This window comes from Pseudophryne corroboree, chromosome 10, assembly GCF_028390025.1.
Source record: "Pseudophryne corroboree isolate aPseCor3 chromosome 10, aPseCor3.hap2, whole genome shotgun sequence".
NCBI lineage: Eukaryota > Metazoa > Chordata > Amphibia > Anura > Myobatrachidae > Pseudophryne > Pseudophryne corroboree.
In genome coordinates this window covers 378,187,602-378,211,077 of record NC_086453.1, presented here as the reverse complement: position 1 = coordinate 378,211,077, position 23,476 = coordinate 378,187,602, and the positions used below count along the sequence as shown (strand labels likewise).

The following is a 23,476-nucleotide window of genomic DNA, read 5'->3' as shown; positions in this document are numbered from 1 at the left end:
TTTCCGCATGTATTTTACTTCATTGTACTGTATCTTACTGCCTGTATTTTACTTCATTGTACTGTACCTTACTGTATGTATTGTACTGTATCTTACTGTATGTATTGTACTGCATCTTACTGTATGTATTTTACGTAATTGTACTGTACCTTACTGTATGCATTGTACTGTATCTTACTGTATATATTTTACGCCATTGTACTGTACCTTACTGTATGTCATTGTACTGTACCTTACTGTATATCATTGTACTTCATTGTACTGTATCAACTGTATGTCATTGTACTGTATCTTACTGTAAGTCATTGTACTGTATCTTACTGTATGTCATTGTACTTCATTGTACTGTATCTTACTGTATGTCATTGTACTGTATCTTACTGTAAGTCATTGTACTGTATCTTACTGTATGTCATTGTACTGTATCTTACTGTAAGTCATTGTACTTCATTGTTCTGTATCTTACTGCATGTATTTTATGTCATTGTCCTGTATCTTACTGCATGTATTATACTGTATCTTACTGCATGTATTTTACGTCTTTGTACTGTATCTTACTGCATGTATTATAGTGTATCTTCCTGATTGTATTTTACATCATTGTACTCAATCTTACTGCGTTTATTTTACATCATTGTACTGTATCGTACTGTATGTATTTTATGTCACTGTACTGTATCTTCCTGCATGTATTGTACTGTATGTTACTATGGCCCTCATTCCGAGTTGATCGCTCGGTATTTTTCATTGCATCGCAGTGAAATTCCGCTTAGTACGCATGCGCAATATTCGCACTGCGACTGCGCCAAGTAATTTTACAATGGAGATAGTATTTTTACTCACGGCTTTTTCATCGCTCCGGCGATCGTAATGTGATTGACAGGAAATGGGTGTTACTGGGCGGAAACAGGCCGTTTTATGGGCGTGCGGGAAAAAACGCTACCGTTTCCGGAAAAAACGCAGGAGTGGCCGGGGAAACGGGGGAGTGTCTGGGCGAACGCTGGGTGTGTTTGTGACGTCAAAACAGGAACGACAAGCACTGAACTGATCGCACAGGCAGAGTAAGTCTGAAGCTACTCTGAAACTGCTAAGTAGTTAGTAATCGCAATATTGCGAATACATCGGTCGCAATTTTAAGAAGCTAAGATTCACTCCCAGTAGGCGGCGGCTTAGCGTGTGTAACTCTGCTAAAATCGCCTTGCGAGCGATCAACTCGGAATGAGGGCCTATATGTATTGTACCTCAGTTTACTGTATTTTAAATTTGTTAACTTAATTTCTCTTTATTTTGTTTTATGTTAAAGTACAATACGCTCTATTACTGTGTTATAGCCGGCTGTCTCTGTGACTGCACTCTCTGCTGTCTGGCTGTGGTTACAGGTGCGCTCTATTACTGTGTTATAGCCGGCTGTCTCTGTGACTGCACTCTCTGCTGTCTGGCTGTGGTTACAGGGGCGCTCTATTACTGTGTTATAGCCGGCTGTCTCTGTGACTGCACTCTCTGCTGTCTGGCTGTGATAACAGGGGCGCTCTATTACTGTGTTATAGCCGGCTGTCTCTGTGACACTCTCTGCTGTCTGGCTGTGATAACAGTGGCGCTCTATTACTGTGTTATAGCCGGCTGTCTCTGTGACTGCACTCTCTGCTATCTGGCTGTGATAACAGGGGCGCTCTATTACTGTGTTATAGCCGGCTGTCTCTGTGACACTCTCTGCTGTCTGGTTGTGCTTACAGGAGCGCTCTGTTACTGTGTTATAGCCGGCTGTCTCTGTGACTGCACTCTCTGCTGTCTGGCTGTGGTTACAGGAGCGCTCTATTACTGTGTTATAGCCGGCTGTCTCTGTGACTGCACTCTCTGCTGTCTGGCTGTGGTTACAGGGGCGCTCTATTACTGTGTTATAGCCGGCTGTCTCTGTGACACTCTCTGCTGTCTGGCTGTGGTTACAGGGGCGCTCTATTACTGTGTTATAGCCGGCTGTCTCTGTGACACTCTCTGCTGTCTGGCTGTGATAACAGGGGCGCTCTATTACTGTGTTATAGCCGGCTGTCTCTGTGACTGCACTCTCTGCTGTCTGGCTGTGGTTACAGGGGCGCTCTATTACTGTGTTATAGCCGGCTGTCTCTGTGACTGCACTCTCTGCTATCTGGCTGTGATAACAGGGGCGCTCTATTACTGTGTTATAGCCGGCTGTCTCTGTGACTGCACTCTCTGCTGTCTGGCTGTGGTTACAGGGGCGCTCTATTACTGTGTTATAGCCGGCTGTCTCTGTGACTGCACTCTCTGCTGTCTGGCTGTGATAACAGGGGCGCTCTATTACTGTGTTATAGCCGGCTGTCTCTGTGACACTCTCTGCTGTCTGGCTGTGATAACAGGGGCGCTCTATTACTGTGTTATAGCCGGCTGTCTCTGTGACACTCTCTGCTGTCTGGCTGTGATAACAGGGGCGCTCTATTACTGTGTTATAGCCGGCTGTCTCTGTGACTGCACTCTCTGCTATCTGGCTGTGATAACAGGGGCGCTCTATTACTGTGTTATAGCCGGCTGTCTCTGTGACACTCTCTGCTGTCTGGCTGTGCTTACAGGAGCGCTCTGTTACTGTGTTATAGCCGGCTGTCTCTGTGACTGCACTCTCTGCTGTCTGGCTGTGGTTACAGGGGCGCTCTATTACTGTGTTATAGCCGGCTGTCTCTGTGACTGCACTCTCTGCTGTCTGGCTGTGGTTACAGGGGCGCTCTATTACTGTGTTATAGCCGGCTGTCTCTGTGACTGCACTCTCTGCTGTCTGGCTGTGGTTACAGGGGCGCTCTATTACTGTGTTATAGCCGGCTGTCTCTGTGACTGCACTCTCTGCTGTCTGGCTGTGGTTACAGGGGCGCTCTATTACTGTGTTATAGCCGGCTGTCTCTGTGACTGCACTCTCTGCTGTCTGGCTGTGATAACAGGGGCGCTCTGTTACTGTGTTATAGCCGGCTGTCTCTGTGACTGCACTCTCTGCTGTCTGGCTGTGGTTACAGGAGCGCTCTATTACTGTGTTATAGCCGGCTGTCTCTGTGACTGCACTCTCTGCTGTCTGGCTGTGGTTACAGGGGCGCTCTATTACTGTGTTATAGCCGGCTGTCTCTGTGACTGCACTCTCTGCTGTCTGGCTGTGGTTACAGGGGCGCTCTATTACTGTGTTATAGCCGGCTGTCTCTGTGACACTCTCTGCTGTCTGGATGTGCACTATACATGAGCTGTCTCTGCCCCTCGGTGAGACTGCTCCATGTAAGCGTATCAGCAGGGGAACAGGTGAGGGTGGGAAGTTACGGAACACCGCACATTACTGATCGTACAGGCTCTGATTGGTGCAATTAGCAGAGTGCAGGTACCTGACACGTCTCCGTCCTCGCAAAACCTCCCGGCCGGACACACGGCGCCTGTTACGCCATCGGTCGGATTTGAGACCTGGGCACCCCAGATGCACCAATACCCAGGCAGACAGCGCCCGGACGGTTCTGTAAGGCCTTCCACCGCGCAGTAGAATCCAGCAGGGCACGGCCGGCACTCCTCTGTATTTAGAATATAATCACAGCATAGCTACGTATATATATATATATATATATATATATATATAGTAGATGCTACAGATAATAACAGGTTACAAGTCAAATGAACGTATTGCAGTTTGTATTGGGCATTGCTAGTTTCCTATACAGCAATGTGCAAACTACTGGCAGTGCTGCAAATAATATATACTGCTGAATAGCGCACACCGTCACAGTAATAGTATGAGGAGGGGAACCGCGGCTAAACACACCTTGAGATGCCAGTTGCTGGTCTGGGCTGTATGTACCACGTCGGCATCTTTGCTTCGATCCATTCTTGCTTCCCGGTGGGCAGAAGTGACCGGCAGGACACAGCTTGGGTACGACGCTGCCCCCCAGCTGTGTTGTCTGGCAGTAGAACCCAGCCGGGCACATCTTACAGCTGGATTGTCTCTCCAGGTCTTGGAAGAAACCTGCAAACATCAACATGGGCCAAATAAACCATATGTGCCTCACAGCCCGGATTCCTTCCATGGCTATATATGGCGAGAGGTGTATACAGACTTACCCTCTTCACAGGGCATAGGAGCATTTGCCCCTGAAGGACAGTAGTGACCCTTTGGACAGGGCGACCCAGTGACACCATCAGTAGGGGACTCAACAGCAGCTCCCAACACACAGTAATATCCCGCAGAGCAGTTCCCTGGAATAAAGGAAAACAAGGGTCTGTCTTTGTGCCCGTCTGTCTGCCATCTGAGCATGGTACATAGTGTGAGAGGTGACTGGATGCCCCTCACCAGCGCTGACCTGAGACATGTGATAACGTCTGGCCTTTGCAGAACTTCCCAGCAGGACAAGCCAAACACGACTCCTGGGAGGACATCCGCGGGTGGGGCTGAAAGGTGCCAGCAGGGCAAGGAAAGGGATAAGTGCTGCCAACCGTGCAAAAATACCCTGCGAGGCATGGCGCTCCAGTCTCACCACCTGCAGGGTTGGGCAGCTGAGCATTCAGGGCACAGTGATACCCAGGGAGGCATTTTCCGGATGGGGAGGCGAGCCCTGGAAATACAAACAAGGATGAAAAGCACAGACTTATTACATGCACAATTCTCTTCATTCATTCATACACTTGAAGAACTTTGCAGCCATTAATAGAACCCAACATCCAAAGGGCCCTGCGGGACAGTGTGGGCTTTAGTAGCATCCTCGCATTGAGGCATGAGGTTCTAGGAAGAGAGATTAGCCTCATCCAGTAATAGATCACTCAGATTCATCATTATGACCGTGTGTACAATACACCTGTATCATGCATATGTGTGCAACTGTGTTTTCTCATCATCGCAACATTTAGATTGCAAGCTCCCATTTCTTTTTGTTACTGTTTCATTCTTTCTCTCCTATTCTGTACTTGTAATCCGTCAAGTGCTGCATACACTGATGGTGCCACATAAAACAACTATACACACACACACACACACACACACACACACACACACACACACACACACACACACACACACGGATTAATGTAGCGTTGCAGCTAAATGATAGAAACTCAGTGGGAGACTCCTAGGTGGAAGCCCCTGTTTTGTTCATACGTTTGTAAATCCAGTCATCAGGACACAGAGACATGTGAGTTCACTGATGTGCTGTTTATTCCATCACCAACTCCAGGCACACTGCACACTGGACCACCCACTTCCCAGCATCCCCCTGGTCCCAGGGACCATCACTGAAGATACAGGCTTACAAACATTAGTAAGGGAGTGTCTACAAATATTAATACACTAACATCACATCCTCTTTTCTTTAAAGATAAGCCCTGTACGCTTCAATGCAACAATTAACAACGTCATATTAAGAACATCATCTAACACGTTTCAATGAGTCTCTCAGGTCTGCGTATTTCCCTTTTGGGTCTTTCATACACAGTCTGTGTTTCATCGACCATGTTGGACCTTTCTAGAATCGTGGTTTGTTCACCATTATCAGGATCATCATACATGTCAGATGAAGGGTATTCTTCAGTCATGTTGTCTTCATTATGGTTAGGTTGAGATCTTAAATCCACCCGATTTCTTCTTACTTCCGTTCCACGCTCTGTACGTATAGTATAAGATCTTGGTGCTACTTGTGCTTGCACAATACCTTTCTGCACCCAAATACCTTTCTCGTGATCTCTGAGACGGACTTGGTCACCCGATTTTAGATCAGATAAGCTTTTTGCTTTCCTGTCATGGAACAGTTTCTGTTTCGCCTGTTGACGTTCCTTACTCAGTCTGACCAACGCTGAGTTATGTGTATTAAGCAGTTCATCATGTATCGGGAGATTTGCTCTAATCCTCCTTCCCATCAGCATTTGTGCAGGAGAAAGTCCATTCTGTAAAGATGTACTGCGGTAGATTAAAAGACTTTTGTAGAAATCTTCTTTACCTTCTTGAGCTTTTTTCATGAGACTCTTTACAGTTTTTACTGAGCTTTCCGCCAACCCATTTGAGCGTGGATAGTGGGGACTTGATGTAGTATGGACAAATTCCCACTCATCAGCAAATTGTCTAAATTCAGCACTGGAAAACTGAGGACCATTGTCAGTGAACACTTCCATAGGAACACCATGCCTTGCAAAGATTGACTTCATGCAATTGATTACGGCTTTACTAGTAGTTGTATGTAGTGTCTTAACCTCAGGGTAGTTAGAGTAATAATCAGTCACAACAATGTACGTTTTCCCATTACAATTAAACAAATCTGCGTCAACTTTCTGGTACGGTCTCTCTGGCACTGCGTGAGGACTCAGTGGCTCGACTTGTTGTTTCGGTCTATACGTAAGACATAATTCACATGTAGCTGTAGTCTGTGCTATGTCTTGGTTCATTCTTGGCCAATACATAACTTCATGCGCTCTCCGCTTACATTTTTCTTCTCCTAAGTGGCCTTCATGTATCTTGCACAGCATAGTTTTTCTTAGTTGTGAAGGTATGAAAAACCTATTGCCTTTGTAAATAATACCATCGACAACTGTAAGGTCACTGCGGTACATCCAATAATCATGGATAGACAGCGGGCATGCATGTTTTTCTGCTGGCCAACCTTTCAGAATGATATCTTTCAACACTTTCATTGTGTCATCTGTCTCAGTTTCTTTCCTAATCTGTTCTTGTCTTGCAAGAGACACTGGTAGAGAATCTACGATCGAATTAACATAGGCTTCTATCTCTTCATCTGTCAGACTTTTGGAACCTTCACTTTTGTCCACAGCACGAGAAAGTGTATCAGCAATGTACATGTATTTGCCGGGACAGTACAGCAAGTGTACATCATATTTCTGTAGTCTGATAAGCATTCGTTGAATTCTCATGGGACAGTCATGTAATGATTTAGTCATGATAGCTACCAATGGCTTGTGGTCAGTTTCCACTGTAAATGTCTGACCATACACAAACTGATGAAATCGCTCACATGCATATGTGATCGCTAGAAGTTCTTTTTCTATCTGAGCATACCTTGTTTCAGCACTTGTCAGTGCTCTTGATGCATAGATTACTGGTTGCCATGTATCCTCATGTTCTTGTAACAGCACTGAGCCTAGGCCAAATTGCGAAGCATCTGCTGAAATTCTTATTCTTTTCGCAGGATCAAAGAATTTTAGCACTGGTTGCTCTGTTATGATCTGTTTCAAGTTTTGCCAACTTTCTGCTTGTTCATGTGACCACATCCACTCGTTATCTTTGTCCAACAACCATCTAAGAGAGGCTGTTCATTCAGAGAGTTGAGAAATAAACTTTCCTAAGTAAGTAATCATTCCTAGGAATCTTCTGACGTCGTCTTTGTTGTTAGGACGTTTCATGTTCACTATGGCTGATATTTTCCTTGGGTCTGGTTTTACACCTTGATCCGAGACCACGTCGCCCATAAAGGTAAGTGTATTCACGCCAAATTCACATTTGTCCTTGTTTAGCTTTAGACTCACTTTCTTGACAAGTTCCATTACTTGTCTCAATCTAGAATCATCTTCTTCCTTTGTAGATCCCCAGACAATAATGTCATCCATCATTGTTTCAACAGCTGGAATATGTTCAAAAATCATGTGTATCTTTTTGTGATATACTTCTGGAGCAGGCAATATTCCATATGGTAGTCGAAGAAATCTGTATCGACCTTCTGGTGTATTAAATGTAGAAAGCTTTGAGCTGGCCACATCTAGCTTCATTTGCCAGAATCCTGAAGATGCGTCCAATTTACTGAACCATTTTGCTCCCGCAAATTGCGAAATGATTTAATCTCTGGTTGGTAGTTTGAAATGTTCTCATTTAATAGCTTTGTTTAAATCTCTGGGGTCTAGACATATTCTGAGTTGTCCATTTTTCTTTTCAACAATTACTAAGGAGCTTACCCATTCAGTAGGCTCATCAACTTTCTGTATCACACCCAAGGCTTCCATGCGATTTAACTCTTGTTTCAGTTTTTCTCTCAGCGCAAACGGCACTTTTCTACAGGGGTGTATCACTGAAGAAACTTGCGTGTCTATATTTATTTTATGCTCTCCAGGCAAACAACCTAGACCTTCAAACAAGTCTCTGTATTCTGTAAACATCGATTTGCAGTCATCTTCTACTTGTGATGTCACCATAAAAACTTTCTTTAGCAAGCTTAGTTTCTCACAGGAACTTAATCCTAGAATCGGTTGCACATTTTTATCCACAATCAGTAGAGATGTTTTAAACTGTTGTCCCTTATATTTCAGTGTCACTAAGCATGTACCTTTCACAGGAATTTCCTCCCCAGTGTACCCTGTAACTTTCACTTTGGCTGGATGAATTTTAGGTTTTACTCTAAAAGTCTTATAGTCTTGAAACGATATTAAATTCACCTGCGCGCCAGTATCAAGCTTAAAGGGAATGACAATCTCGTTCACAGTTAAAGGGACAATCCATTCTTTCTTATCTGCACTGCAAAGTTCAATGCAATCCACAAAGAATTCCTCTGTTTGTTTAACAGCATGCACATTGGTTGTTTCACTTTCCATTTTACAGCATTTGGCAAAGTGATTAAGTCTACCACATTTCATGCAGGTTTTACCATAAGCCGGGCACATTTTAGGATTGTGAGCATTTCCACATCTACTACACATTTCCTTATTAGACTGTGGCTTAGACTGCTTCATTCTTGAGAATGGAGGTGTTTGGCTCTGTTTTCTGCACTACATGGACAGCAGCATCAACTTCCTTGTGTAACGTTTTGGCTTGAAATCTTGTTATTTCTGCAGATCTACACAGTCACTGCCTTGTCTAGTGTTAGGTCTTGCTCTCTCAGCAGTCTCTCTCTGAGTCCATTATCAGGTATTCCACAGACAATATGATCTCTAGTCAGTGAATCCTTTAAATCATAAAACTCACAGGTTTTACTGAGTGATTGCAGCTCTGTAACATACTGATCAAATCCATCTACAGACTTCTGATCACGTGAAAAACTTATATCTTTCATATGTCACATTTTTCCTTGGCACAAAGTAATCTTCAAATTTTTGCATTATAGAAGATAGCACCATATTCTGCCCCTCATCAAACTGAAAACTATTATAAATGTCCAGCACATCCTCTCCTATCACATGGAGGAACATGGATGCCTTCGTTTTGTCAGCCTCTGAATCAACTCCACATGCAGCAAGATATATATTAAACCTTTGCTTAAATCTTTTCCAGTTTTCAGACAAGTTACTAGACATCAGCATGCCGGTTGGAGGAGCTAGTTTATCCATGGTTACTCACTGTTTGAAGAGAGGAGCACACGGCAGGCTTTGCAGACACTGAGTATCACAACCTTACAGACTGCTGTAGGATTCTTTCACACTCTGAGAGCACTAGCAGTCCAAGTTAAACTTCTTCTGACACCATAGCCAATATTTACTAAGAATCCGAGTTTTGCCGATTTGTGTTTTTTTTTCTAAGTCCCAATCTGGGAATTCACTAAGCACAATTCTCAACAGTGTTTGGACTATTCGTAATGGTTTGATTGGCAAAGTTCTGAAATACGAATGAATAGACCATCGGTCAAACGCGGCTGTTATTTCATACAATACGGGTATTCACTATTCATTAGTATTTGGGTGTTAGTCTCTGAGTGCTCAAGTGCGGGTCTCTTTTTTTGCGAATCGTTAAAAAAAGCAGCAAAAAAATAGACCTGCTTTTTCCAGTAGAGTTTGGATAACCATGCACGGATCAGTGAGATCTGTGCATGGTTATCTATGGGAAAGGGTCTGTTTAGTGTAAAAACAGAAAAAAAAATTGCGTGGGGTCCCCCCTCCTAAGCATAACCAGCCTCGGGCTCTTTGAGCCGGTCCTGGTTGAAAAAATATGGGGGAAAAAATGACAGGGGTTCCCCCATATTTCATCAACCAGCACCGGGCTCTGCGCCTGGTCCTGGTTCTAAAGATACGGGGGACAAAAAGCGTAGGGGTCCCCCGTATTTTTGAAACCAGCACCGGGCCGCACTAGCCAGGTACATAATGCCACAGCCGGGGGACACTTTTATAGTGGTCCCTGCGGCCCTGGCATTACATACCCAACTAGTCACCCCAGGCTGGGGTACCCTGGAGGAGTGGGAACCCCTTAAATCAAGGGGTCCCCCCCCTCCAGCCACACAAGGGCCAGGGGTGAAGCCCGAGGCTGTCCCCCCCATCCAAGGGCGGCGAATGGGGGGCTGATAGCCAAGTGTAAAAAATGTGAATATTGTTTTTAGTTGCAGTACTACAAGTCCCAGCAAGCCTCCCCTGCAAGATGGTACTTGGAGAACCACAAGTACCAGCATGCGGTGGAAAACCTGGGCCGCTGGTACCTGTAGTACTACTACTAAAAAAATACCCCCCAAAAAACAGGACACACACCGTGAAAGTATAAGTTTATTACATACATGCACACCTCCAAACATACATACTTAGCTATGTTCCCACGAGGCTCGGTCCTCTTCTCCATGTAGAATCCTTGGGGGACCTGTGAAAAAAAATTATACTCACATAATCCAGTGTAGGTTCTGTTCTTTGTATAATCCACGTACTTGGCAAAACAAAAAAACGGAAACCCAACCACGCACTGAAAGGGGTCCCATGTTTGCACATGGGACCCCTTTCCCCGACTGCCAGGACCCCCCCTGACTCCTGTCAAAGAGGGTCCCTTCAGCCAATCAGGGAGCACCACGTCGTGGCACTCTCCTGATTGGCTGTGTGCTCCTGTAGTGTCTGTGAGGCAGCACACGGCAGAGATACAATGTAGCGCCTATGCGCTCCATTGTATCCAATGGTGGGAACTTTGCGGTCAGCGGTGAGGTTACTTTCGGTCAACCGCTGACCGCAAAGTTCCCACCATTGGATACAATGGAGCGCATAGGCACTACATTGTATCTCTGCTGTGTGCTGACTAGTGAATGACTGTATAAGGATTCAAAAAGTTGCAGTAAAATGCACCCGATACCATTCGAGATCAAACACCCTTCAAAACGGCCAAAACACGAATCTTTGTAAATATACCTCCATGTTTTGTTCATACATTTGTAAATCCAGTCATCAGGACACAGAGACATGTGAGTTCACTGATGTGCTGTTTATTCCATCACCAACTCCAGACACACTGCACACTGGACCACCCACTTCCCAGCATCCCCCTGGTCCCAGGGACCATCACTGAAGATACAGGCTTACACATATTACTAAGGGAGTGTCTACAAATATTAAGCATTCTAATACACTAACATCACACCCCCGTGACTACTTCCACTGCTCTGGACTTTATAAGTCAGGTAGCAGTAATATAAGCGTGTTTCTGATTACAAACACACTATTCCTATTTATTTAAAATTTTATTTTTAGGTACAGTCCTATACAAGTGCATGTATTAAGCGCTGCTTATTCCTTCTTTTATGGAGGACAGATTGGAGTGTAGAGAGGTGATAGTCAGGGAGGCCAGATAGGAGGAGGTTACAGTAGATGACCAGTGAGAGACGATGCACTCAGGGCGTTTCGAGGCAAAAGGGAGAAGAGATGGGTCAGTAGTTGGAGAAAGGGTTCGGATCTGCTTGAATGAAGAGGGAGCAGTGACTGATGAGAGGAGAGACTGAGGAGGTGGGCAAGATAGGAACAAGCAGAAGGAGAGTTGTAGTGGTGGCGGGAGAGGCTGAGGTCAAAGGGGAGGTGGACAAGGGGGTGAGGAATGGATTAGCGTCATGTAGTCAGAGTTGGTAAGACTGATGGGAGGGATGGTCTGGGAAAGGAGGGTCGGGGTGCTGAGGGTCTGGTGGGATGTGATGTCCTGATGTATGGAGAAAATTTTGGATGTGAAGTAGGTGGCAAAGTCAAGGGCAGAAAGTGAGGAGGGGAGTTGAGGTGGTGGTGGTGGTGGTGGTGGTGGTGGGGGGGGATCAGAGGAAGGAGTTGACAGTGGCAAAGAGACGCCGGGGGGTTGAGGACTGGGGGAGATGAAGTTCTTGAAATAAGACTGTTCAGAGAGGGAATGGGCATAAAATTGAAATGGAGGAAGTCGGCCTTAGAGCGCGATTTGCTGCACTATCGCTAGTCAGTACGTGAGCACTTTTGCAGGTATCTGATACATATGGAATGCCAGGATTGAGGTGCGGATTTGCGAGGGTGAATAGCGGTCAGTGGAGTGACAGAGTCAAGAGCAGAAGTAATGGAGGCATTGTATAGGGAAGTGGCTTGTTCAGGGCAGGAGAGAGAGAATGGGAGAGAGAAGTGAGTGGAGCAGGGAGGATGAGGAAACAGTGTCGCTAGCCTCAATGTTACGCTTATACCCCTTTCCCATCTCCAATGCCGGATCCCACCGGGAATTGGAAACAGGTCCTTCCCGTGTGGGATCCGGCATTGGAGGCTAAGTGCTGGCTTCCGTCGGTTGCCATAGCGGCTGGGGCGGAGGTGTCGCTGGGAGATGAGCTCATCTCCGCCCCGCCTCTCCCTATGTAGTAAACGAGGCAACCCGGGAATCCGGTTACGCTGCCACTGACCCAGTATTCAACCCGCGAATAATCCTTTTTATAACCCGGGTTAAATTACCGAGTCAGGCGAACCGGGAATTCGGCCATGGCCCTTTCACACCGCACAATGACCCGTGTCGACCTGGTAATATGCCGGGTCAGTACCGGGTTATTTTTGCGATGTGAAAGGGGTATTGGTGATGGAAGCCTTAGGAGGTAGCGGTGGATAAGTTAAAAGAGAGCAGGTGATAGGAATTGGGCGTTGGAGAAGCCAGAAATATCACAGTGATGGTTGAAGACCACAATACAGTGAGTGTCCACTCACATGGAAGAAGAAGGAGGTCCACTAGGAGAGACCAAGCGATGATGTGAGGCTGAGGAATCTAGAGGCAGAGTATTCTGTGGGTGTAATGGAGGAAAGATCTGAAGAGAGGAAGAGAGGGAGCCACGAAAGCAAAGTTGTCAAGGAATTTGGAAGGAGAACCAGGGGGACGGTAAATGACAGCTACCCAAAGGTGAACAGGTTTGAAGAGGTTACAACATAGACCTCAAATGTAGAAAGGCCGGGAAGAGCCGGGAAACAATCTGCCATTCTACCTGTCCACACACAGCAATGCTGATGATAAATGTATCTGTCAATCTGGACTGTTGATGCTTATGCCAATGGTTCCCAAACACCATCCTCTAGTGGTCCAGGTTTTAAGGATAGCCGTGGCTGAGCTCAATGGTTAAATAAAAACATTTGATGTAAAAATTAATTCACCTCTGCTCAAGCAGGGATATCCACATTATCTGGACCATAAAGGTGCCTTGAGGACCGAGTTTTGAAACCTCTGGGCTTATGCTATGGCGGCCCCATTATGACCCACCTTGTTTAATATGTTTGTTATTGTAAGTGGTGTTGACCATACCATTTGGATCTTTAATGATCTGTGATCCGGTTTCCATCTTGCTGAAACTTAGGAGAACAATACAGGACATGTTGCGTTATCCCATTATAGGTAGACTATGGCATACTGTACCTGGCCGGGCACAGAACCAGCCTCCTGGGCATAGCACACATCCTTCACTGTTTATCAGTCCAGTTTTATTGCTGAAGGTGCCACTCGGGCAGGGATGTTGGTGCCCGTACTGTGTCCCTTCTAGACAGAAATAGCCAGATGGGCATTCCATGGGCAAGTGGGCATCTCCTGAAGTCATCTCCAGCGTTTCTCCTGCCTGTGTCACTGGGCCGCAGAACCTGCGGACATGAGGAGAATCCTAAATCCACCAACAGGCAGTATGCGTGCTCTATAATCCAACGCTTCTCTCCCACCTCCATTCAGAGGTCTGTCCCTAAGAAACCATTTCATCTATAGGATCATGGCTCTATGAACATTGCCTCCAAACCACACTGACGTATTTCTGGGATATGAAAGCCTAAAGCTATCGGAATAATTACATGGCTGGATTCAGACAAGCATTACCCTACAGTATAAAAAGCTCTGGTTTCCTACTAAAATAGTCATATGATAAGCTTATTATTACATTATGAGCCGTGCGCCAAGAAGCGCACCCTCTGCAAATAGGGTTTTTGTTGACACTGCGTTCCCTCCTTCACGCTCAGGTGTGCGAGGTTTGGGTTTTGATCATCTTTTCTCTACTTGTTTGATTGTTCTAACAGTTTCTCTGGGTTCCTGTTACTCCTTTCCAGACTCTTTTAAAGAAGACTGGAATCCTGGGGATGCAGGTGGGAGGAGCTTGAGTTTAAAGCTACAGTTTACATTAAGTTCCAAACTCCAGACCCATCCTGCAATCCCATGGTCCAGTGTCGCCCGGCCTGCTTAGAAAACGATTCTACAGTAAGTGACCACAAATCCTAGTTACCTACACTCCTTATTGGTGTCCGGCATAAGAGAAAGACAGTGGGGGTGGGAATCTTACAGCCACTGTGGAAGTCGGCCGTCGTACTGGGGCTGGCTGCGTATTTGAGGACAGAGGCATTATGCCAATTTTTGTTACATATTTTGTTTACTTTAAATGGCACAGTATGCACAGCAGGCGCGTAGGGTATTGTTACATACAGTAACTCAGAGATTGCCTGGAAATGTGCTTCTGAAGAGCCCCATGAAAAGCATGTGTGCAGAGTCCTCTGAATCAGTGACTCCCATTTTGCGTCTCCTTTTTTCTCTTTCTGCAAAGCTGAGGAACACTAAACCATGGGATGTTCAACAGCCACCCCTAGGGGAAGGAACGCTCAGGCTGCCTGACCGGAGAACTGTACGCCCAAATGGGTGTTGCCAGAGGCAAAAACATGAAAACAACAAGAGTAAAAACTATCTGTAGCTGCATAGCAACACCAAAAACTTGTTTTACTCCATGAGATACCTAAAGAGGACTGGAATCCTGGGGATGCAGGTGGGAGGAGCTTGGGTTTAAAGCTACAGTTTACATTAGGTGCCAAACTCCATCCCAACCTGCAATCCCACAGTCCTGTGGTGCCCAGCCTTGGTGCAAGAGAGAGCGTGTGTGTCTTTCATCCCCCAGCTTTCTTAGCCATAACAATGAAGGTAAATGAGACAAGAAGGAAGAACCTGCCAATGAAGGATCTTTTGGAATAGTAAAACCACAGTACTGTGAATGAGGCTGTTTATACAGTACAGGTTGAGAATCCTTCATCCAAAATGCTTGGGACCAGAAGTATTTTGGATATCGGATTTGTCCATAGTTTGGAATAATTGCATACCATAATGAGATATCATGGCGATGGGACCCAAGTCTAAGCACAAAATACATTTATGTTTCATATACACCTTATACACACAGCCTGAAGGTCATTTAATACAATATTTTTAATAACTTTGTGCATTAAACAAAGTTTGTGTACATTGAGCCATCAAAAAACAAATGTTTCACTATCTCACTCAAAAAATTCCGTATTTCGGAATATTTGGATATGGGATACTCAACCTGTATGTGCTGCATACTAGGCTTATGGTGCTAGTTACTATTTATGCTGTGTACAGTACAGACGTTATAGCAGTGCTGTGAATGACTATGTAAGGAGCATAGCTGAATATAATCCGATAACATACGTTCCTGCAGGGCAAATCTGGCACTGGCTTTGTCCCATCTTATCCTGGAATTGCCCCCTAGGGCAGGGTATGGGCTCGGAGCTCCCGGTCGGGCAGTGATGACCGATAGGACACAGGTTTTCTGAAATATAAATGAGAGCGATAAATGGTAAATGATTACACAGGGGAGGCTCGAGTTGTGGGTGATAAGTTGTCACAATCAAAGCACCGAGGCCACAGAGCACCCGTCCCAGTATGGCAGTATGAGGTGCCTACATACTGTACTTCTCTGTGCTGTGATGGCCCTAAATGGGAACTAGAGCTCATCCTTCCTTGTGGAGGACAGGTGAGAACTTACACCGAAGACAGATTCCATGATAGACCTGTCAAAGTCAGAAAATATCATGCTACACGTTGCCATATATTCACCTCATGCGCTTGCCCGCTGCACATGCACTTTCTCTGGCGTGCGTGCACATATTCGCAAGTTGCGTGACGGCGCCCCTACGGGCGTGCGCTTGAGCGCATGGTATGTGCATTTACGGTAGAGTTTGTGTGCGTCTAGCGGGCGACTCAATCATTAAATAATAAAACCAAATAGTATGTTTTATAGATAATGTTCCCCTTAGTGATAACTGTAAGTTTGTTTAATGTGACTTGTTCACGGACTTGGGAATCCCTCTTTACGTGGTACAGGGGGTCTGATTAAGGTTGAACAGTGGTGTCTGGTACCTAACCGAAGAGTATTTTAATAGCAATAATCCGGTGCTGGTTAGGTAAAGATTAATCGCTCCTGCGTATAGATATGGCCATTAGTATTTTCTGGACATTTACTATATTTGCGATTCATTACCCTATGCACGGGAATCTTCAGATTCCCTCCCACCTGAGCAGTTTGATATAGTCGCAGCCCACCTGTTCAAACTAACCTATGACCTTTTGTTATGATGCGAGGAGACATTCCTGTGTTCAATGAACTATGAGATTATAGGTCCCTTTGTAGTATACTGTACTCAGTGTATATAAGATCAGCCAGCCTGGGCAGCTCTCTCACTCTCCACAAACGGTTTTCATCTTGACTAACTCGGAGCTGGTACCAGAAAGCTGCGCAGCGATCATTCCCAGTGTGTGTAAGTAATTCTCTGCAAACCAACTTGTTCTCTGTTTGTATTGGCCATTTCCTCTCTCTCTGTTATAGTATAAGTTTGTGACGCTATTATATATTTCTGTCTAGATATTCTGTTAGAATTATATGTTAGTTTGTAGTGTATGACTTGTAACTGTTTCCCCTTTTCAATATAACTAAAAGCTTGTTAGTAAAGGTGTTGGAACCTTAGCAAGGTATCGTGTGTTTATTATATTGCAGAAGGTAATAGGAGCGTCTCGATCGCTCAAGCAGCTTTAGCATTAACAAGGTTAAGCAGCGTTATATCGCTACAGTATTTCAGTACAAGGTTTACAGCATAAGAGTATCCTTTCTGTGTGTTACATTCAAGGTTTACTGATTGTCATCCTGTGAGCGTCTGCGCCGCTCGTGATCTCCTCGTGGTCTCGAGCGTCCGCTACGCTTGTAGCGTAGCATTACGGTAGTCAACAGCCTATAGCGTGCTCGACACCACGCATTAAGCTGTGAACGAGCGTGTCGCATGTGCGTCTCGATCACGGCTGAGCGTATGCTACGCTAAGTGCGTACCTTTACGGTACCTCATACGCCAATTGCGTACTGTGTCTCTTACCCATTAATGTGAATATTATAAGATAAATAGGTAGCTTTATCAGACCTCTCTACAACTTGCTTCTACCAGTTCCTGCAAAGTCGCCCTTTCTACGCCTTGCCCCCACCCGGATAGCGCCACCATCTCAGAATCCCCATGCCGTGCTAAGTCCAACAAGTGGATACTTGTAACGGCATCTTTATTACCCACAGCCAATCTGTGAGAGATCCTGGTGAGATGGCATGGGAGCAGAACACGGGAGAGACCTTATAGACTGAGGGCTGATTTCCTAATTAGAGAGAGGGAAGCGACAGAAGCTACGCATGCAGCAACAGCAAAGAACGTTCTTACAAGAGTTCCCATCGCCGGTATCTGGTCACTACTCACCACTGTGCGAGTAGGGGGAATTGTGGTGCAGAGGGCACTTATAGAGATATATAAGTGATTTTGACCGCGCTAACTCACAATGGTTGTAATAAATATCTGCACTCATTATTAATGGAGGCTTCTCTTAGTACCAAACCAACATTTATAATAAACAACGTGCAGTAGAACCAAACATTATATAAACATATAAAATTGTATATATCACATAAACGAGTGGAGCTAGTGCTGCAGATCTTATGCAGAGTAGAGTGCTATCTTATAGACCAGCGTATGGTGATACTGGGAGAAAAGTTCATATTATATCACCCTGTATGGGAGCCGTAAGTTCATTGCCAGGTAGAGGATGTAGTGTAAGGCCGTGTGGAACACCTGTGGTCAGGGGGATCACCTCCAATGATTTTCGGATTCCACATAGGAGCTGTATGCAAGTTCTGTATTGCGGTGATAGTCACGCACCATCAGTCAAAGGTGATATGCAGAATAAGCAGCTCTGAACGCTATTTGTCAACGCGTTTCGGCCCAGATTTATCAAGCCTTGGAGAGTGATACATAGCACGGTGATAAAGTACCAGCGAATCAGCTCCTAACTGTCATTTTTCAAACACAGCCTGCAACATGACAGTTAGGAGCTGTTTGGTTTGTACTTTATCACCGAGCTATGCATCACTCTACAAGGCTTGATAAATAGCGACCAGCGTTCCGTCACAGAACTTCATCAAGACTTGATATTCTCCCCGGGAATAGAAGGAGCAGATAAACAGACAGCCAGTAACTATTTGGAATCATTAATAACTTTAGAAGTGATTCCCCTAAACACAGGCGTTCCACATGGTCACGGCGAGGGCGATATCTGCGTGCGCGTGGGCTCCCCCCAGGAGCCTCAGCCTCCTCCCACAGTATTTCAGTGCACTGTATGCGTCTTTGTGTAGACTGTAAGCTCCACAGGTGCAGGGACTGCAGTGATTACACACTCCCCGATAAATACCGCACAGTGTATAGATAAAAGGCTAATCATAGTCGCAAATCAAATAATAAAAAAATAATAACCCATATAAATAAAAATACCACAGGACTAAAATCCTACCTGGACTCTGAGGATAAATAGTGCCCCCAGGACAGTACCACCCTTCAGTGCACTCAGCGTCAGGGTTACTGTTACCCCAGAGGGGGCAGTAGTATCCGGCCGTGCACGGCAGACAGTCCCGCACAGACTGAGCACCGGGAAAAGGCAGGAACGTACCTGTGTGTGGATGGTAACAATATGTTTATCACACGGACACATATACAGTATATCCTGCATTATTTCAGCCACTACAGTCACATTTCAAGCCGCGTAATTAAAAACCAGCCAATTATGTTCCCATTAGAGTCTCGTTAGTCGTTACTGCTGCACGGGGAGACCGTACTCCAGTCATATAATGAATATTGATTCTTCCCAGAAAAAAAAAGAAAACTAAACTACATTGTGATTTAGATCAGATCTGTAATGTCTTCAATCTACGCGCACACAGTACGTCATTGGCATCAGATGTGGGATCACACGGAGGTTATTCCTGACCTGGTGGGCACGGAGACGGCGATGAACTTCCATTAGCGCAGAAGTGTCCAGGGCGGCAGACGCCACCCGTCTCCCCGTCCTGTGGGTTAGGGAGGGAGGAGCCCCCGGAACAGTAATAGCCAGCGTCACAGGGACCAGACTCCACGGCCAGCTCGGGCAGCGCACAGTACGACCCTGAAATAACGTGTACACAGCATTACAGTCCTCAGTCTATATACAGTCCTCATAGTCTATATATACCCCTTACTAGCCCCAGTACGTTACCTTTTTTCTTATATATTAAAGATCATATTCATTATTTGTATATATCACATGGATTCCTGACATCTGCAAGAAACCTGCACTTGGCTCAGGGGTACAGTACATAGGCACTCATTCCGAGTTGTTCGCTCGCTAGCCGCTTTTCGCAGCATTACACACGCTGAGCCGCCGCCCTCTGGGAGTGTATCTTAGCTTAGCAGAATTGCGAAAGAAGTATTCGCAATATTGCTGAAAGATTTGTCTGTGCAGTTTCTGAGTAGCTCGAGACTTACTCCTCCAGTGCGATCAGTTCAGTGCTTGTCGTTCCTGGTTTGACGTCACAAACACACCCAGCATTCGCCCAGACACTCCCCCGTTTCTCCAGCCACTCCCGCGTTTTTCCCAGAAACGGTAGCGTTTTTTCACACACTCCCATAAAACGGCCAGTTTCCGCCCAGAAACACCCACTTCCTGTCAATCACACTCCGATCACCAGAACGAAGAAAAAACTTGGTAATGCCGTGAGTAAAATACCAAACTTCTTAGCAAATTTACTTGGCGCAGTCGCAGTGCGAACATTGCGCGTGCGCAGTTTGCGGAAAATCGCTGCGATGCGAAGAAAATTACCGAGCGAACAACTCGGAATGAGGGCCATTAACAGGATTTTAGAAGCAAAACGGTGCAAATAGAACGCACAAGGAGCTTCCGCTGATTAAAATGATATGCGGCATGCCTGTATTCTGTGTATAATAGCACAACTGTATCTACATACAAAATGTTATGCTACAATATATTCCAGCCAAACACTGTAACATAGGGGCAGATTTATTAAGCCTGGTGAAGTGATAAAGTGGAAGGTGATAAAGGACCAGCCAATCAGCTCCTAACTTCCATGTTACAGGCTGGGTTTGAAAAATGGCTCTTAGGAGCTGATTGGCTGGAGTGTTATCACCTTCCACTTTATCACTTCCCCAGGCTTAATACATCTATCCCATAATTAGATACAGTCGCAATTACACATTGAATATAGCCATTCCGCATATCATTGGATTTGGCATAGGCTGCTTGTGTGACTTAGGTGGTCATTCCCAGTTGATCGCTCGCTAGCAGTTTTTAGCAGCCGTGCAAACGCTAAGCCGCCGCCCACTGGGAGTTTATTGTAGCTTAGCAGAAGTGCGAAAAGAAAGGATCGCAGAGCGGCTACAAAGTTTTTTTGTGCAGTTTTAGAACAGCTCAAACCCTACTCAGCGCTTGCGATCACTTCAGACTGTTCAGTTCCTGTTTTGACGACACGAACACGCCCTGCGTTCACCCAGCCACGCCTGCGTTTTCCTGGCACGTCTGCGTTTTTCCGAACACTCCCTGAAAACGGTCAGTTGACACCCAGAAACGCCCTCTTCATGTCAATCACTCTGCGTCCAGCAGTGCGACTGAAAAGCTTCGCTAGACCCTGTGTGAAACTATACCGTTCGTCGTAATAGTATGTCATGCGTGCGCATTGTGCCGCATACGCATGCGCAGAAATGCCGGTTTTTTTTGCCTCAACGTTGCAGAGCGAGCAACTCGGAATGACCCCCTTAGTACATTCATTTGTGTTTGATGTATTCGTGTGCTAAAAAAACAAAAACAAGTACAGTACATGGAGTATTTGGAAATTACACAGAATATAAGCATGTCACATATCGTCGGATTCAGCTGGAACGGCTTATATGACTCTAGTACACACAGGTCATGTAAAAATGACATATACAGTACGTGGAGCATTTTTTTACAGGTCAAAGTTTTATTTTAATTTTATTTTTTTAAGTGTCAAAATGTATTGAAAAGTGTTTCTTTATTGCAACTGTGCTTGAAAAGTGTATTTATAACTGATTTCTAACATTTTCACAACAAATTCACTCAAACATAAACCACCTCTAAATTCTTTGAGAGGTTTAGAGCTGTTTTGTGTCCGACCTGCAATATCGGACTTCATTACATTGGCCGAGTTGTATACTTAACACGGGCAAAACATCTGGATCCAACTTTTTACCAGGCTCTCTACTTTAGAGCTGAAAGCGTCCGAAAAAGCCGCTTTGCTGCAGCTAATACATTAGCCGACTTTGCAAAATAGCCACAAACAACTGAAATGTTACTGTTATCTGCTCCCATTACATCCCGGACATAGGTGGTCATTCCGAGTTGTTCGCTCGGTAGCTGCTTTTAGCAGCATTGCACACGCTAGGCCGCCGCCCTCTGGGAGTGTATATTAGCTTAGCAGAATTGATAACGAAAGATTAGCAGAATTGCGAATAGAAAATTCTTAGCAGTTTCTGAGTAGCTCGAGACTTAAGGGCCCTACAAATTGGCCGATCCGCCGCCGAGCTGCCCGACGGCGCATACGGCCGACGGGCGACCCGGCGACGAGGGGGGCAGTGACGGGGGGAGTGAAGTTTCTTCACTCCCCCCGTCATCCGGCTGCATTGAAGTGCAGGCAAATATGGACGAGATCGTCCATATTGGCCTGCATGTACAGCCGACGGGGGACCAGCGATGAACGAGGGCGGGGCCGCGCATCGTTCATCGCTGGAGCCTCCACACTCAAAGAAATGAACGGTATCTCGTTCATTTATGAACGAGATCGTTCATATCTTTGGCTGATGTCGGCAAGTGTGTAGGGCCTATGGCCCTCATTCCGAGTTGTTCGCTCGGTATTTTTCATCGCATCGCAGTGAAAATCCGCTTAGTACGCATGCGCAATGTTCGCACTGCGACTGCGCCAAGTAACTTTACTATGAAGAAAGTATTTTTACTCACGGCTTTTTCTTCGCTCCGGCGAACGTAATGTGATTGACAGGAAATGGGTGTTACTGGGCGGAAACACGGCGTTTCAGGGGCGTGTGGCTGAAAACGCTACCGTTTCCGGAAAAAACGCAGGAGTGGCCGGGGAAACGGTGGGAGTACCTGGGCGAACGCTGGGTGTGTTTGTGACGTCAACCAGGAACGACAAGCACTGAAATGATCGCACAGGCAGAGTAAGTCTGGAGCTACTCTGAAACTGCTAAGTAGTTAGTAATCGCATTATTGCGAATACATCGGTCGCAATTTTATGAAGCTAAGATTCACTCCCAGTAGGCGGCGGCTTAGCGTGTGTAACTCTGCTAAAATCGCCTTGCGACCGATCAACTCGGAATGAGGGCCTATATCTCCTACACTGCGATCAGCTCAGCCTGTTTCGTTCCTGGTTTGACGTCACAAACATGCCCTGCGTTCGGCCAGCCACTCCCCCATTTCTCCAGGCACTCCCGTGTTTTATCCTGGCACGCCTGCGTTTTCCGCACACTCCCAGAAAACGGTCAGTTTCCGCCCAGAAACACCCACTTCCTGTCAATCACACTCCGATCACTTCAACGATGAAAATTCTTCATTCGGACGTGAGTAAATCTACTAAGTTTTGTGCTAAAATACTTAGCGCATGCGCACTGCGTACCATGCGCATGCGCAATTTTGCCTTAATAGCTCCGTTGCGAAAATCGGCAACGAGCGAACAACTCGGAATAACCCCCATAGGATCTTATAAAGCACAGAGAATATGAAAGATAATAAGCTTCACAATAAGAAAAAGGTTATATTGTACGGTGCTGCTGATTAATGCTACAAACAGGGACAGTTTCAGGGAAACTAATTACATGGACACATCTATAAAACCTCATACCAGTGATACCAGAGTGCAGGTAGATGGGGCTCAGTGATACCAGAGTGCAGGTAAATGGGGCTCAGTGATACCAGAGTGCAGGTAAATGGGGCTCAGTAATCCCGGAGTGCAGGTAGATGGGGTTCAGTGATACCGGAGTGCAGGTAGATGGGGTTCAGTGATACCGGAGTGCAGGTAGATGGGGCTCAGTGATACCAGAGTGCAGGTAGATGGGGCTCAGTGATACCAGAGAGCTAGTAGATGGGGCTCAGTGATACCGGAGTGTAGGTAGATGGGGCTCAGTGATACCAGAGTGCAGGTAGATGGGGCTCAGTGATACCAGAGTG

General features: G+C 45.7%; 2 protein-coding genes and 1 long non-coding RNA gene across 3 annotated transcripts in view; all 3 read right to left on the bottom strand.

The window, feature by feature from the left end:
* Positions 1 to 3,970, bottom strand: part of LOC134966791 (multiple epidermal growth factor-like domains protein 11) — a 138,288-nt gene extending 134,318 nt beyond the window's left edge. The window contains exons 1-2 of the mRNA XM_063943806.1: positions 3,797 to 3,970; positions 3,369 to 3,548 (exon numbers count right to left, since the gene is read on the bottom strand). Of these exons, the coding sequence (XP_063799876.1) occupies positions 3,369 to 3,548; positions 3,797 to 3,959 (343 nt within the window). The 5' untranslated portion in view covers positions 3,960 to 3,970. The remainder of the gene's footprint in view (positions 1 to 3,368; positions 3,549 to 3,796) is intronic.
* Positions 3,971 to 4,336: 366 nt separating this feature from the next.
* Positions 4,337 to 18,889, bottom strand: LOC134966792 (uncharacterized). Its single transcript, XR_010188713.1, has 4 exons — positions 18,743 to 18,889; positions 15,578 to 15,698; positions 13,526 to 13,743; positions 4,337 to 4,583 (listed from the first exon to the last, which is right to left on the bottom strand). It is a non-coding gene; the product is annotated as an uncharacterized LOC134966792 (long non-coding RNA).
* Positions 18,890 to 21,042: 2,153 nt separating this feature from the next.
* The window catches only part of LOC134965399 (zonadhesin-like), a 44,216-nt gene continuing 41,782 nt past the window's right edge, over positions 21,043 to 23,476 (bottom strand). Inside the window, exon 9 of the mRNA XM_063941860.1 lies at positions 21,043 to 21,068. Within this exon, the coding sequence (XP_063797930.1) occupies positions 21,043 to 21,068 (26 nt within the window). The remainder of the gene's footprint in view (positions 21,069 to 23,476) is intronic.